Source organism: Eublepharis macularius, chromosome 3 (assembly GCF_028583425.1).
Source record: "Eublepharis macularius isolate TG4126 chromosome 3, MPM_Emac_v1.0, whole genome shotgun sequence".
NCBI classification, from domain to species: Eukaryota; Metazoa; Chordata; class Lepidosauria; order Squamata; family Eublepharidae; genus Eublepharis; species Eublepharis macularius.
This window is the reverse complement of record NC_072792.1, coordinates 134,689,288-134,704,898: the sequence shown is the minus strand read 5'-3', so window position 1 is coordinate 134,704,898 and position 15,611 is coordinate 134,689,288. Positions and strand designations below refer to the sequence as shown.

At 39.0% G+C, this 15,611-nt stretch overlaps 1 protein-coding gene across 5 annotated transcripts in view; it reads left to right on the top strand.

Moving 5' to 3' along the window:
• Positions 1–13,642, top strand: part of PHLDB2 (pleckstrin homology like domain family B member 2) — a 105,150-nt gene extending 91,508 nt beyond the window's left edge. For all 5 annotated transcript variants that reach the window (XM_054973576.1, XM_054973573.1, XM_054973575.1 and 2 more), the window contains 6 exons: positions 3,907–4,114; positions 4,750–4,840; positions 7,172–7,318; positions 7,492–7,711; positions 8,655–8,740; positions 10,182–13,642. In XM_054973576.1, coding sequence (XP_054829551.1) covers positions 3,907–4,114; positions 4,750–4,840; positions 7,172–7,318; positions 7,492–7,711; positions 8,655–8,740; positions 10,182–10,322 — 893 coding nt within the window. In that variant the 3' untranslated portion in view covers positions 10,323–13,642. The remainder of the gene's footprint in view (positions 1–3,906; positions 4,115–4,749; positions 4,841–7,171; positions 7,319–7,491; positions 7,712–8,654; positions 8,741–10,181) is intronic.
• Positions 13,643–15,611: the final 1,969 nt, after the last annotated feature.

Here is a 15,611-nt window from a genome sequence, read left to right as displayed (position 1 = left end):
TCCAATCAAAGAAAAAAGTAAAAATAATTTATAATTTATTGTTAACATGGTACAAAGGTAGCATAACTGCTTTTGTTTTTTTAAAAAACCCAAAATTAAATATTATAAATATACTTGACTGTGTTCCTTCAAATCCTCCTCAAAGAAAATATGTTAAAAGAATAGCTTTGACTTCAGTATTGTTCCATGTTATCAGATAGTAGAGAAAAAATATTAAAGTGATTTAAATAACTGGTTTTGCTGCTTTATTTCAGTGTTTTAATTTTCTGTTTGCTTCTGTCAATAGCTTTTGTGTTTACCCCTAAAAACTGTTTAATTCAGTTTGACAGTTTCTATGACAGGTGTGGTTTTTGCATGTTTCTGTAGTTTAATGGTAAACTGAGCAGGATATGAAAAAATATTGTTCTCCAGCCCACAAAAATGTGTGGTATTCCACCATAATTTCTAACTGTGTAGTAGAATACTCTTGCTAGTTAAGTATCTGCTTTCCTAGACAAGATGATAGGGTCAAATTCAGTTTTTAATACATTATCTTCTTTTATGATGTTTGTTTATCCACCTAGATCAGTGATTTGGAAAGGTGGCCAAAATAAATGTTCTGCTGGAAATTGGCTGGCCACTGTTGGAAAAAAGTAGATAAATACTGACTTGTCCTTATCGACAAACCAAGTATGAAGCTGTGCCTCAAACCAAACCTCACCAGTGTACCCACTTTTTTGTTTTTTTTTCTGCTACTGCAGCATAATCTCCATTGAAAAGAAATCAAACTAATATGGCTGAAATCACATGGCTTGCCTGACTCCAACATACAGATCTGAGACCAAATACAAAACCCTCCCAAGTTATTTCTCTGATTCAACTTGTCCTACGGTGCTAATGGATTGCCATGTTCTAAATTTCTCCTTCCTCCTTCCCTTCCCAGATGTCCCAGTTCTGTAGAAATTAAAAGAAAACAAATTAAAGCAACTTTGTAAAACCGTATCTGGATGCTTGACTTACTCAGACAATGTATAATGAATATACAGAAGATGCAGATCTAGCTTAGATGGATTTTTAAATGATGAATTAAGCTCATGGAACATTAGCACTGGTAAGCCATGATGATTACATGGAACCACCATATTCAGTAAAACTTCAGAATTCCAGGCATTAGAAACAAATAACAGGAGACTGACTTGTAAGCTTTCAGAAGCCTGGCACTGGCCCAAATGCCCACCCCCATTTATTTTCCTTCCAGATCCTCCTAAAATGAATCCTCCCCCTCCCCAGAAATAGTCTTTTACCCGTCATAGAAGAAGGAAGAAGAACCCTCATTTTCCAACTTGCCTCAAGCTCTGTATCTCCCAGTCTTCTTTAATCCAGGCAATTTAAGCTGCATTTTTCTTAAATCAGAATTCCCCGCCCCTGATATCTAGAGACTCAAGCAGGGAACATTTCCTCTGGACTAGATCCAGTTCAAAGCCTTTAAAAAAAAATCTCAGCATCAAAAACAGCCACACCCACACATGCTGATATTTAAATGTCTCTCTCTCCTAGTTAAGGAGGGGCCTTACACTTAGGGTTGCCAGCCTCCAGGTGGTGGCTGGAGATCTCCCAGAATTACAACTGATCTCCTGGTGATGGATATCAGTTCCCCTGGAGAAAATGGCTGCTTTGGAGGGTGGACTCGATGGCATTCAACCATTTTGAGGCCCCTCCCCAAACCCTGCCCTCTCCAGGCCTCACCTCCCCAAATCTCCAGGAATTTCCCAGCCTGGACCTAGCAGCCCTACTTACACTCTAAGAATGGAGCAGCCTCGGAGTGCAACAAAGTCAGAGGTTCACTTTGTCCAAAGACTTGGTACTGCAGTTCCTGCAATTGTCTCAATTTCTCTTCTTCTATCTAACATGAAGTATAATTTTTAATGTGCACGCCATTTTGTGCTCTATATGCATGAGAATGAAGTGAAATGCATTTGTGCATGAAAAGACAAGAGCAAGGAGTTCTGTATTTTGCCAGTGAGAATCTGTAGCATGCAAAACATAGTACTTTTCTAGTTAAATTTATTTTCTGTCCTTAATTGAAGAAATAATTTGACTCACAATTTTTGAAATTTACTCATAACAAGTGTGTATGTTGAAGTTAGCTGTTTTTTACTGCTTGTATTTTTCAATTTTCCAAGTTGTCTTGTGGTTGATTAATCCTGATTGCATTTAAGGTGAGAACTGAATAAGAACTAAGAACTAATATACATAAAAGTGTTTTCCTTTTGCATTTGTATTTTACATATGCAAAAGGATGGAGTTACAGTAATTTGTTTTCTCTTTTCTCTCTTACAAAAATCCTTTTAAAAAGGAGCAATTAGTCATTCCAAAAGTGGAAGTATCAAAGGTAACTTTCATTCCTTTCAACTTGGTATTTTCCATAAAAACTATTTTTAAAGGTGTTTACATCACAAGCTGTAGTTTGTCATATTGAAATGGCTTTGTATCAAACTGTGTGAACTATAAACTAGTTTAAGAGAGCCCTTGTGGTACAGCGTTTAGAGTTTCAGACAAGGATCTGGGACAGGAGACCCAAGTTCAAATCTGCACTGGGCCATGGAAGCTTGCTGGGTGACCTTAGGCCAATGATATTTTAAGCCTAACCTACCTCACAGGGTTATTGTGAGGATAAAATGGAGGATAGGAGAGTGATGCAAACCGCTTTGGATTCTGATTGGGGAGAAAAGGCAGGATATAAATAAATAGCTTAATAGAATGATTACCTGAAATCTTAATTTTTAGAATCCACTGGTTGACTTCAGTATACTTAAGGCACATCTGGACAGAAGAGGAGCAATATTCACTGTTCTCAATCTGTAGATGTGTGATTCCGTGGCTGTGCTGCTTGGGATGGGGGGACAGCTGGGTTCGCCTTGAGCTCTGTCATGTTCAACTGTAAAGGACAGAAAAAAGAGAAATACCAAATTGGCAAGGCTTTGACAGCAGAAGAGAGCAAGTCGAGGACAGAGGAAATGAGTGCAATAGCAGTAATAGAAGCAATGTTCTGAGAAGTTATCTAAATTTTAGTCCTTCCTAGGCAGCTATAATAATTTATTTTATTTATTTCAAATTTGTATTCCACCCTCCCCGCAATTGGGCTCAGGGCGGATAACAACATATTAAAATACAATTAAAATACAGTTAAAAATTCATATTAATTAAAAACAACACATTTAAAACAAGATGGTGGACAGCCTTCACAGGGTGGGTTTTATACACCCCTTTTTTCCAGGCCGGCGGAGGCCCAGCCTCAGCCATATGCCTGGCAGAACAACTCTGTCTTGCAGGCCTGGCTAAAAGATAGTAAGTCCTGCCGGACCCTGATTTCAGCAGACAGAGTGTTCCACCTGGTGGGAGCCAGAACCGAAAAGGCCCTGGCTCTAGTCGAGGCTAGGCGGGCCTCCTTGGGGCCAGGGACCACCAACAGCAGTTTGTCCCCTCCTCTGATCGTTATCCTTCAAGAATAGTGTTTGCAAATTTTCTAAGATGGAGCTGTTGTAGGAGTGAAAGCAGAGCTTAAGACAAAGTTTTGCCAGTATCTAATATCCAATCCCAGAATAAAAATACTTGACTTACATAACTCTCAGGCTTATATCCACACTTGAAAGCCAACAATTAGGATATTTCATTATACTCAGAAATCCCATTTTACAAAAGAAGATCAAGGCGGGACAATGGGCTACTTGGGCAACATGTGAGAATACTGATCAGAAATTTTTGAAAATCCAATCAGCTGTCAGTATCCCAAGAGCAATTCTGCTTGGAAATGGTTCACTGCTTCAGAAGTAAACGGGATTCAGAATGGAATAGTGTTCAAAATTCTTGTTGTGCTTCCATTCCAGACTATTTGAAATAGCATAGATTTTCTGCTTCTCTTTCTAGGATATAATCACCAAAATATATGTGAAGATGAAAGCCAGAAATCTCCTGAGTTCTACAGCAGAACAGCCTCAGAGTCTAATGTGTATCTGAACACCTTCCATTATCCTGATCATAATTACAAGGACCATGCATTTGATACTCTAAGCTTAGACAGTTCTGACAGTATGGAAACCAGCATATCTGCCTGCTCCCCAGATAATATTTCCAGGTAAATTATGGCAATATTTCATTACCGTAGTAAAATGTAGTTAGAAATACAAGATGCTGATATAGCTTTTAAATATTCTATGTACAACTGAAGGATGGTATTAAATTACCATCCTTCAGTTTCTAAAATCTTCACTCTGTTTAGAATGTAGCTTTAATAAATTGCTTGTGATGTTAAAAATAATTCTTTATCAGGAATGTGCATGCACCATATATTGTTTCAGTATGCCATGGAGAAACAGTTTTGCTGCTTTTATTGGTGTTTTGTTTATCTGAACATGCAGGAGTGGATTGGCCATTAAGGCCACCAGGAAGAATTCTAGTGGGCTGATGGCCTGAGGGCCCACCCACTAAGGGGCAAACACAAGTCAGAGGTGTAGAGAAGGAAGGTTAACCACAGCAAGGGACATACCTGCCCAGCCCAGCCTGGCTGAGCAATTTCTGCTGGGAATAGAGCAATTCCTGCTCTATTGCTTCTTTGGGGGCAGCCTCCGCCCCCGCACCAGCCACTCCTGTAAACATGTTAAGGGTACTGGCATGTATCCTTCTCTTACATTCTAAATTATTCATTTTAAAACTATATGAAGATCGTATCCTCTGTTGAACTACTTCCTCAAAGAAATATTTTTCTTACAGTGCCAGTACTTCAAATGTTGCAAGAATAGAAGAAATGGAAAGACTTTTGAAACAAGCTCATGCTGAAAAAACACGATTGCTTGAATCAAGGGTAACTTTAAAATATTAATAGCAAATATTTTGCTGAAATAGTATAGTTTGAGGTTATTACATTCCTTTTGGTTTGGGATTTTGCTAGGGCCAGCATGAATGCTTGCTTTTTTTGTCAACAAAGCTTTTGATAGTCACTTCCAATTGCATAACCAGGAGTGGTGTCATATGTCACCATGATACTATAGCAGTTCCCCAAAGCTCTATGGTTTTATCACAGAGTTTTAGGATATTGGTAGAGGTAACCAGAAGTGGTGTCACAGCATCACCATGCCAGAATTTTAACCCCCATTTTCTCCTGCTCATGCACCACTTTCTCCCCAAATTTCAGTCCATGCTACAGCCTCATTGCTGATGCTCATACTTGTCAATATATCTCATTCTCAACCTGGCCAAATCTAAGGATACTTAAATATGGAGATTAGAGTTGTGAATGGACAAGACAGGTCTTTTTACAAACCTGAAAAAAACACCCCACATTTGCAGAAAAATCTGAAATCTAAAAAAATAAAAATTGTGGACTGAACCCCCCCTCCCCCAGTGCCTGTTGCTTTAAGAAACAGGTGCCCTCAATAACATTGCTAGGCAACCCACAAACATTTTGCCAGCATTCCAGGCTTGGTTTCTGTCAAGAAAGGAAGGGGGAGGACGCTTTCAGGGGGTGTTTTGGCATCTGATGGAGGACTCATTAGGGCCCAGCCTAGCAGCAGCCACTGGGAGACTTGCTACCAATGCACTTGCATGAATTATCCAGGCCTGGCTGCTTGCTACTGTTCATCAGCAGCCACTCTACAAAACTCAGATTGGTGTAGTCATTAGAGTTTCAGATTAGGACGAATCTAGATTCTGCCAAATTCATTGAGTGACCTTGGGCCATTCACACATACTCAACCTAATGTACTTCACAGGCAGGGGTGGCTTGGCCATTAAGAGCACCAGGTCAAATCCTGGTGGTCCAGTAGCCCATCCCCTGGCCAGCCCTTTCACCAGGAATGCCATTTCCCCAGCTAGTTGGAGGAAATGACGGAGAAATGGGGAGAGGGAAGCCAGGATGCAGGCTATTGGGGGGCAATTGTAACACTGTTGCTCCCTGACCCACACAACCTCCAGTTTTATCTTGGGGGGACCTGGCAACCTTGCTTGTAATAGAAGGTCAGAACCTGGCCTGTCCAATCCCCACACAAGGTGACCTGCTGAACTGTGAGCAAGGCAAGGCAGTGCTGGGCTTGGTTGTCCTGAAACCCTCATGAAGCGAGGGAGACAGCAGTGCTGGCTCCTGGCTTGGCCTGCTTGAGACAAGGTTAGGTTAGGGAGGAGGTGCCTGGCTTGGCCCACACAAGTCTTGCATGAGAAAAGGAAGCAGTGTCCAGTCCACCCTGTCCCAACCTCACACAAGATAAGGGAAGCAATATCTAGCCGGTATGAGGAGATCGAAATGGTGCCCTACCAATTAATTAGGTAGGCTGCCCTTTTCTTCCTCCCTATTTCCCTTTTCCATTTGGGAGGCTGGGGCAGGGTCAGGCAGACTGCTTTTCATCTGTTCTTCCTTGGGATGGAGGGGAAGGGCCAGGGCGGGTAGGGGGTAGGGGCCCCTTCCTAGCATTTTTCACTTCGTCCGTTTTTGCTCACAGGGTTGTTCTGAGGATAAAATGGATGAGAGGAGAATGATATAAGCTGCTTTGGGTTCCCATTGCAGAGAACGGTGGGGTATAATAATTATAATAATATAATAAATAATAATAAATAAATATAATAAATAATAATAAACAAATAAATAATAAATGTAGCTGAAGATGGGTTAGTGGGTGAGTAGGAACTGGCCATAGTTTTCTTGGGTAGAAGCTGTAAGAAGTAGGGAAGGAGGAAAAATTGAAAAGGGAGGGGGGTACAGATAAAGGTAGGTTGGCTGGTGGGCAAGAAGGAGGCAGGAAAGAAAAAGCTAGTATACTAGTTTCTGCTGGTATTGTTCCAATACCATTTTCCAGTATCATTTTAATGCCTTTTAAAGATACTAATGGCACATAGAGTAGAAGAGCACCAACAACATATAAAAGTTCAAAATGTGTTTTTCTCTGCTGAGGTCAAGTATTAAGAACTGTTGCACCATCGCACAATTTCTGAGTTCTGTTGGTATTTGTCTAGAGATACAGCAATAGAACACTAATTTAAGAAACAGAATATCACATTGGCATTAAGAAACATACATTGGCATCAGTGAAGATTTTTGAGATCAGGGTGCCAGACTGATGAATAGCACCATTTTGGGATGAATTTGTATTTTAAAATTAGCAAAAAGTTCTGTTCACAATTCAGTGCATGATACGGCTTTTAGGAACGAGAAATGGAAGCTAAGAAAAGAGCATTAGAAGAAGAAAAGCGTCGCAGAGAGCAGTTAGAGAAAAGGTTGCAAGAAGAAACTAGCCAGCGACAAAAATTAATTGAAAAAGAAGTAAAGATACGAGAGAAGCAAAGGTCACAGGTAAGTGATCTGTTATAATATTGTTCTGCTCATATATGAGCATCTCCATGCCATTGTACATACATTTTTTCATTAAGAGTATATGTGTATTCAGTGCTTAGCTTATATACAAATTTTCAGATTGTGCTAGAAAAAATAAGTCTAAATGTAACATTGTTTGTTTTTCCTATCAGTCTCGTCCATTGACTCGTTATTTGCCGGTGAGAAAGGAAGATTTTGATCTACGAGGCCATATAGAGACAGCTGGTCACAACATAGAGACTTGTTACCATGTCTTGCTTACTGAAAAGACCTGCCGAGGCTTTCTTATTAAAATGGGTGGGAAAATTAAAACATGGAAAAAACGGTGGTTTGTCTTTGACAGAAATAAGAGAACATTTTCTTACTATGCAGGTGGGTTGTATCTTCTGTCTAACACAGAATGGCTGGGGCTTGCATTTTGTAATTTGTTTACTTGTCCTGAGGCTTGCCAACTCATCATTTGTATTGTAGTAACTCACAAACAGTTCTGTAATAAATACGATCCCTATGAGACATACTGATAAACTTCTTAGTAAATTCACTATATTCCTGAGCATGTTTGCTTGAAAGAATTTCTCAGTGAGTCCAATAAAATTTCATTTCTGAAAAAATGACTAGGATTACCATCAAATTCTGCAATCCAGACCACACTTACTTTGGAGCAACTTTCCATTATTTCCTGTATTGCAGTAACAGTCAGTTCTGCAATTCTGGAAAGGAAAACAGGACCAGAAAGGAATGATTGAGGGAGGCCTAAACTTCCCCGTCCTGATAAAACAGGAATTTTGGGCAACTCTGTAATAAAAGCAATGCATTTTTAAAATTTCCATTTCTTTTGTTCACATTCTGTAACCTTATTCTCCACCGTCTCCACCTTCTGTTGAGATTGGATGTAGATTTAGCCTGCTTCTCCTTGACACAGGGTCAGCCATTTCAGATGGCTGTTATCATAACTGAAGACCACAGAAAGTACCAAAATAATAGCTGGCCCAAGGAACAATCTGAACACTGTTTAGCTCTAAAAGCTTATTTTCACAGCTTTAGATACAAGAACTAGTGTTGGTTGGAGTCTTATCCTTAAAGTTACTTCAGAAAGAAATTCCAGATAAATACTGAATCTTTACCTCTATTGATGTATGCACATTGGTTTGTGGTATAAAAATATATTAACTCTTGAAAAGTAGAGTTTTTCTTCAGGTAATATATAAATGAACATGTTATTTCCATTTTTATTATTGCAGAATAAACATGTTGTTTAAGCTAATCCTTTAATTCATATGTTAATTTTTATCTATGTTCCTTTGTCTTATTGCAGATAAACATGAAACTAAATTAAAAGGAGTAATTTATTTCCAAGCCATTGAAGAAGTCTATTATGATCATTTAAAGAATGCCTACAAGGTAATCAGCAACAAACCCACACAGACTTATTGTCGAAGGCTTTCACGGCCGGAGAACGATGGTTGTTGTGGATTTTCCGGGCTGTATTGCCGTGGTCTTGGCATTGTAGTTCCTGACGTTTCGCCAGCAGCTGTGACTGGCATCTTCAGAGGTGTAGCACCGAAAGACAGGGATCTCTCAGTTTGACACTGAGACCTCTGAAGATGCCAGTCACAGCTGCTGGCGAAACGTCAGAAACTACAATGCCAAGACCACGGCAATACAGCCCGGGAAATCCACAACCACCACCACACAGACTTGTTTATCCAGTAGTCATAGTTTATTTTATATGGTTTGTTTTATATCCTGCAGTCTTCCTTGAGTCTCAGTGAAAAGGTGGACTGTAAATAAAGTAAATAAATAGTTAATTGGAGGTACAAGAGAAGGCTACAAGATAACCCTAGGAAAACACTGTCCGTCTCCAGGTGTTTTCAGGCCAAAATGCTTATTAAAAAATTAAAAGCATGTCACACTGCGTAAACAATACAAGGACAGAAACAAAGAAAATAGGAAATTCCTTTGGAGAGGTAAAGGATCATAATGCCTGAATTTTAAGTGGTGTTGTTTCTCATTATTTATTATCAACAAACATTTCATGTCAAGCAACTGTGATATAGAAATCTCATTTGAACAGAAAAAGTTATCTGTTCTGAATAACCTTGCTATAAATTATGTTATATTGAAATCTCTGGAGTTTATGAGCATGTTCATAAGTACCACTTCAAGATTATCACAGCTTCTCAGTAACAATGAAATCAAGAGGAGCAAACATTCTACTCCCAAGATGGAAGCCTTACTGAAGCAGTAAATCTTCCATTTGGAATGTGAATCCTCTCAAGTAAGGACTGCACTTTGAAAAAAATGCAATAGGTTTACATATATAGTAGTGGTCTTGGTATAAAGAAAAAGCAGTTCTAGGCTTATGATAAATATGTTAAAAATTGTTCAGTAATATTTGTATAGTATTCTCCATGTTGTCTTCAGGGTTGGGAGGGACAGGTATACGCTGCTTGACTCCTACAGTGTATTTTAAGGGGCAGCAATAAGTAGTTCTGTTCACAGATTATGATACATTATATATTTTCCCTATAGGACAGCCACATACAAAAAAGAACACATACAAGTATATATTTAAAAACTGTGGAGAAGTTTGGACAAGAGCATACTTTGTTACAGAAATAAGGAAATCTGTGCCTATTGAAATCCACTTGTTAACTATTAAAGGAGGAACCTTTCCTCCTAATCACTTTGTCAGGTGTAGAAGGCAATGAATCTATGACTGATAACCAGCAATAGAAAAGTCCACATATTTGTTTTAAATAGTCCATCATGAGGCTGCAGCATATTGCTAGAAAGTTCATATTTAGACTATTGATTTCATGTTCCTTCTCTTTCTTTTCAGAGTCCTAACCCATTGCTTACTTTCAGTGTTAAGACACATGACAGAATATATTACATGGTGGCTCCAACACCAGAAGCTATGCGGATATGGATGGATGTGATAGTTACAGGAGCAGAAGGCTATACCCACTTCATGTTATAGTAAAATTGGCTAAAGGTCCATTGACAGGGCATAATGCAATAATAACCTCAGATCTGAGAAAGAAAAGCCATATCTAGTCACATTTGACAAAGCCACATAAGATAAGAACTCACAGGTGATCTCCCTTTATTTTCCAAAATAAAACACACGCTGTGTATGGGAGCATTCATTGAGATTTGTTAATCACTGTTCAAGCAGAAGAAAAGCTGCTTAAAACACTGCAGTGCTCCCAAATGGATAATCAGAACATCATATATCTGGTTCACAGATTATATGGTAATTTCTTACAAATTCTATCATGCAGGATTTACCTTATAAAAGTAAACTTTATAGTGAAAAAACTGATACAGCACGTCACTAATAAATGGAAGGAAAAAGTGGCAATGCTTTTTATTGCACTGAGTTGCTGTACAGTTTTAAAGTTATTTTCCTTACAGGTGTAGTATAATAAATTTTAAAATTACAGTGCATGAAATTTTTGTGTTGGTTCACCTCAGATCCAAAGATACACAATGTAAAATGAGATTTAGATGTATGTAATAGAAAAGTGTTAAAACTGTTTGTAAATGTTAATGAGCATTGAAAACTATTATTTTGAAAGTTCAGGACAGATGCTACAGGCATGATGCTAGCTTCAAATGTAAACACTTTTTTCAAGTAACATCCTAATTTTAGGAAGTTCAGAGGATAATATCTTCCATTTGCTTTGCACCCTTAACTAACAGCCTGGAAATCTGTGGAAATTAATGTTTCCCACCTACAACAAATTCTTTATAATTCACAGAATGGTTTCTTTTTTTCAATTGCAGCAAGTCAGAATCTGCAGTCTAGAAACCACAGTCATGTTTTAAGTCTTGACAATTTCACCATACCAAAAGACTTACATTTCCACAAAATACCAGGTAAAAATTAAAATTAGACAAAGCTTAATTTGGAGCATCATACAGAATTTATAGCTTTAGTACAATACCCTATAATCTGTTAAAAATATTTAAAAACTCAAGCTTTCCACACAAGGGCTATGAAATTTTAGGTACTCTTTTGTGTACTCTCCCAGGGTCAGCTGACATAAAACTGTAAATTGGGGTGATCTCTGTGAGTGCCGGGATGAGTAGTCATCAGCAATAGCCTCCGAATCTGCTAAGAATTATCCAGAAGGGTGGGAGCATTTCTCTCTTGAAGCTAGCCATTTTATTCCACCGTTCCTCTAAGGCAACATTCATGGCTCTCTCTCATAAGACTGCCAGGTCCTCCGGGGCCCAAACCAGGAGATGGGGGGCAATCGTGGGGCGGGGGCGCGCTGTACGGTTCAAGCCTTCACTTCCTACTTGGGTGCTGAAAACAGCCACTCCAGCAGTCAGGTAAGGTTAGAGATTGATCCTTTACTTAAGTTGGGTTGAGAGTTCTGCTTTCACTGAGACCCTGATTTTCCAAACCCTGGGTTCATCTTAGGGGCATACTCGCATCTTAGTAAATCCAGACACTACTTGAATAATATATATTTTTATTAGTTTTTAGAGAGTGTGGCAAAGCATGAAAGCTCTCAAACAAAACGGAACAGATACAAAACAAATAATTTGGTGCAGCATGGAGGCTTGCCAACATGAAGAATAGAGAGTGGTAGGTAGGTAGGTGTCTAACATACACTTATAAGCCTTCTTTTCTAATCCTCAGCACATCACCAAGCGACAAGGGAGCCAATCAAGGCAAAGCAACTAATTGGCATTACTACTATGAGAACACATCCAGGGAGGACAGATAGTACTCTCGGAGACTGGTCTTCAAGGCCGTTTCAGTAGGGACTCAGAGACTGCTTGCAGGTGTTGTTGATTAGTTGAGCCAGCATATTTCAGCTAGGCCTGGGCCTGCAAACACTCAGTACACTGAACTACACTGAACCAATGTTCAGCCATCCTTGCTGGAATCCTATGTGTTAGGTCCAACTTCCACTCACATCCGTGTTCCAGAGGACTTCCTTGTTGTGCTAGGAACGACATCATTCCTGGTATGACGAAGTAAAGTCCCCCATGCGGGGCTGATTTAATAAAATTCAAACCAAACAATTATTTTTCATCAATGATTTTCACTTCCTTGTTGTGCCAGGAAGGTCCTAGGGTTCCTAGGGTTGCCAGCCTCCAGGTGGTGTCTGGAGATCTACTGGAATTACAATTGATCTCCAGGTGACAAAGATCAGTTCTTCTGGATAAAATGGCTGCTTTGGAGGGTGCACTCTGTGGAATTATTTTGTAAACAAAATAGTTGCTGCTAGTTCCCTGTCTTTCTTTGTTTTTTTCACTCCTGATTCCATCTCCAGGGCCACTAACAAACATTAGTTATGTCCTCTGTTACCATGTGCATATACATCTTCAATCAAAATAAATGAATTTTCCGTAAATGTACCTGAAGAAGCTTTGTACTGAAAGAAACATACCAAAAATGTAAAAAATAATATATTGCCTACTTTCCCCCTTAGCTAAGTATGGTGAATAAAACATACTAATACTGAAGAAATTATATGGCCAATGGTTGACTATGACCCAGGGGATCAGTTACAATTTTTGGTGGGCCAGAAATGACTTTCTAGCACGAGCCCAAGAAAGTCTGAACTCTATATATTCATGTACTCATGGGATTACCAGACCTCTCTTTTAGAGATTATATATTCCTTAAAGATCTTTTCTATACCTTTTTAGTCTTGAAATGATTGACTGAATTTTGAACTTCAAGTCTGTGTGTAATGTTCTTTTAAATTGACTTTATGTGCCATGTTTTCAATGCAATAATATAAAATTGTTTTTTTTATGTTTAAACAGATTATAAATAATAAATCACACTTGTAGAAACCATTGCCACGAAAAGATGAATTGTGTAAGATATGGTGTACCCAAGTAACATGATTACAGTAGTTAAAATGCCACAATCCTAAACACGTTTACTTGAAAGTAAATTGCACTGAAGTTTACTTCCAAGTTAACCATTCTTAGAATCATCGTTTAAGGCAATATTCCCTTCATTTCATTGAGACTTCTTTGGAGTAAATGTCTTGAGGAATGTATTACAAATTATATTCACAAGATAGAAAGTAATTGTGAATGATAACACAAGGAATTGTTACTGCAAAGCCTAGCCTGTATGCTTAAAAGAAGATCTAATGAACAATATTTGCAGTGTTCAAAGATAAATTCCAGAAACAAATGGTATTGGTTTATAGAATTTCTATCATGTATTGTGATTTTCCTTCTTCATATAATTTTACAAGTTTTCTAAATTTTTGTATCTTGCATGTTGTAGTAATGTTTAAATAAATGTTCAAAAATATATTTTCAAATAATGTGTCTGATTTCTCAATTAGATTTTATTATCGTCATATGGTCCACAGTAGGTGGTGTTTTTTCAGAATATTACTCAGGTCTGGAAGGATTCTTAGGATTGCACTGTTAGATTGGGGGAGCCCTCTGTAAGGGAGTAAAGTCCTCTGAGAAATAAGTTCCTGCTTGCTGCATTTCTTTACTGGTCCTCCCCCTCCCTGTATGTGGAGGTTTTTTCTTCAAAACAGATGTTGAGCTAAAGTTGCTTATATTCATGTATAAGTAGAACTTAGCTCTCAGCTCAGAGTCTCAGCAAGAGTCCTGGTATATGAGGCTAGATAAGGTGCACTAACTTTGAGTGTATTGAGAGATTTGGGTGAAATAGAAAGGAAGCTCGCAGACTCATCTGCAGGCTGTGTTGTCACTGGGTGCAAGGAAGAGAGGGAGGCTTGGCTGAGATGGAAGAGGTGGAGAGTTGATGCCCTCTTCCTGGCTTGCAACGTGGCTAGTGCCATTATTAAAGAGTCTTCTGCAGGAGCAGTGAGTGTGGCAGACCAGCAAAGAGGGATGGTGAGTGATGCATCGGACAGCACTTAGACCTGCTGATGCCAATGGGATCTGTTGCCCATATGCCTGGCCAATGCTCCATCCAGCTGTAATCAATAAAGCTGTGGCCATTCCAACAAAGAGAGGGTGTCTGTGAGTTATTTGCCAAACCCTCAGACTGCACATAGCACATAGGTGGCAAAGATAATTCACCCTACCCAACATGCATCATGTCCCATCAATAGAAACCTGGGCTTCCTTGGATAACCACCTTTTCTATGCTAATGAGTTAGAAACCATAGATTTCACCATTATGTTGCCTTACATATTATCTGTTGCTTTAAATATGTACTCCTATATCCTGCCTGTGCTTTATGTTGTTCGATGTAAGTCCTAGAACTGATTGTTCTGTTTCAGCAATTCCTCAACCCCATACTGGATCCTTTCTAATACTATATCTTTGTAAACTTGTATTCTTTTACCCCATGACATTGTTTATGGAAATGTTCTTGACACTGTATGGACATGCCTGCCCTTGTCCTTGCCACTAATTGTACTAATCTCACACTATGTAATCCGCCTTGAGTCTCAGTGAGAAAGGTGGAATATAAATAGATAAATAAATAAATAAATAAATAAATAAATGTTATCTACCTGCTGGAGTCAAGCAGGTTGGAATGGCATTTACAAGGAAGCTTGCTGGATGATGTTGGTCCAGTGAAACACTCTCTCCCTAACCTACTTCACAGAGTTGTTCTGAGGATGAAATGGAGAACAGGAGATTGATGTAAACTGCTTTGGGTCCCCATTGGGGAGAAAGGTGTATAAATGAAGTATGTAGTAAGTAAGTAAGTACAGTTAGTTGTGGATACTGGAGAAACCCGGTGAAAATACATTCTCCCATTTACATGCAGAATGTGGGGTGTGGTTGAACCTTTTCCCCATTCAAACTGGAGAACATATAATTGAGGACCACTATGTTGCTTCATTGCATATATGTAATGTGGCTTGATGAGACACTCAGAGGAGGAAAAATGGCCAGAGGCAAAGGGTTAAGTGTTCACTACTCTTTGATTCTCTGGTTAGAATTTCAACTTCCCAAGGCTTCTTTTTTATATAAAAATCACGTAGCTGCACATAATTTGCAGTTTTCCATTCACAAAGTGTGCCCCCCAAATCTGGGAAATCCAGATCCAGGTTTCAAGGATCCCCCAAAAAACAGAGGTTACTGAAATCCAGGATTCTCTCATCTTGTTAAGACAGATCAGAGAATCGTGGATTTATTTGGCCATTATTCCCTATGGGGAAAACTATCTGAGGGACTGAGTGGGTCATTTTTCAAGAAAACTCCACAACATTTGCAGAGAAGCTACTCCTGACTGTCCTTCAAAGAGACTCCAAGTTTCATGAATATTAGACTCTGGTGTCCAGTTCT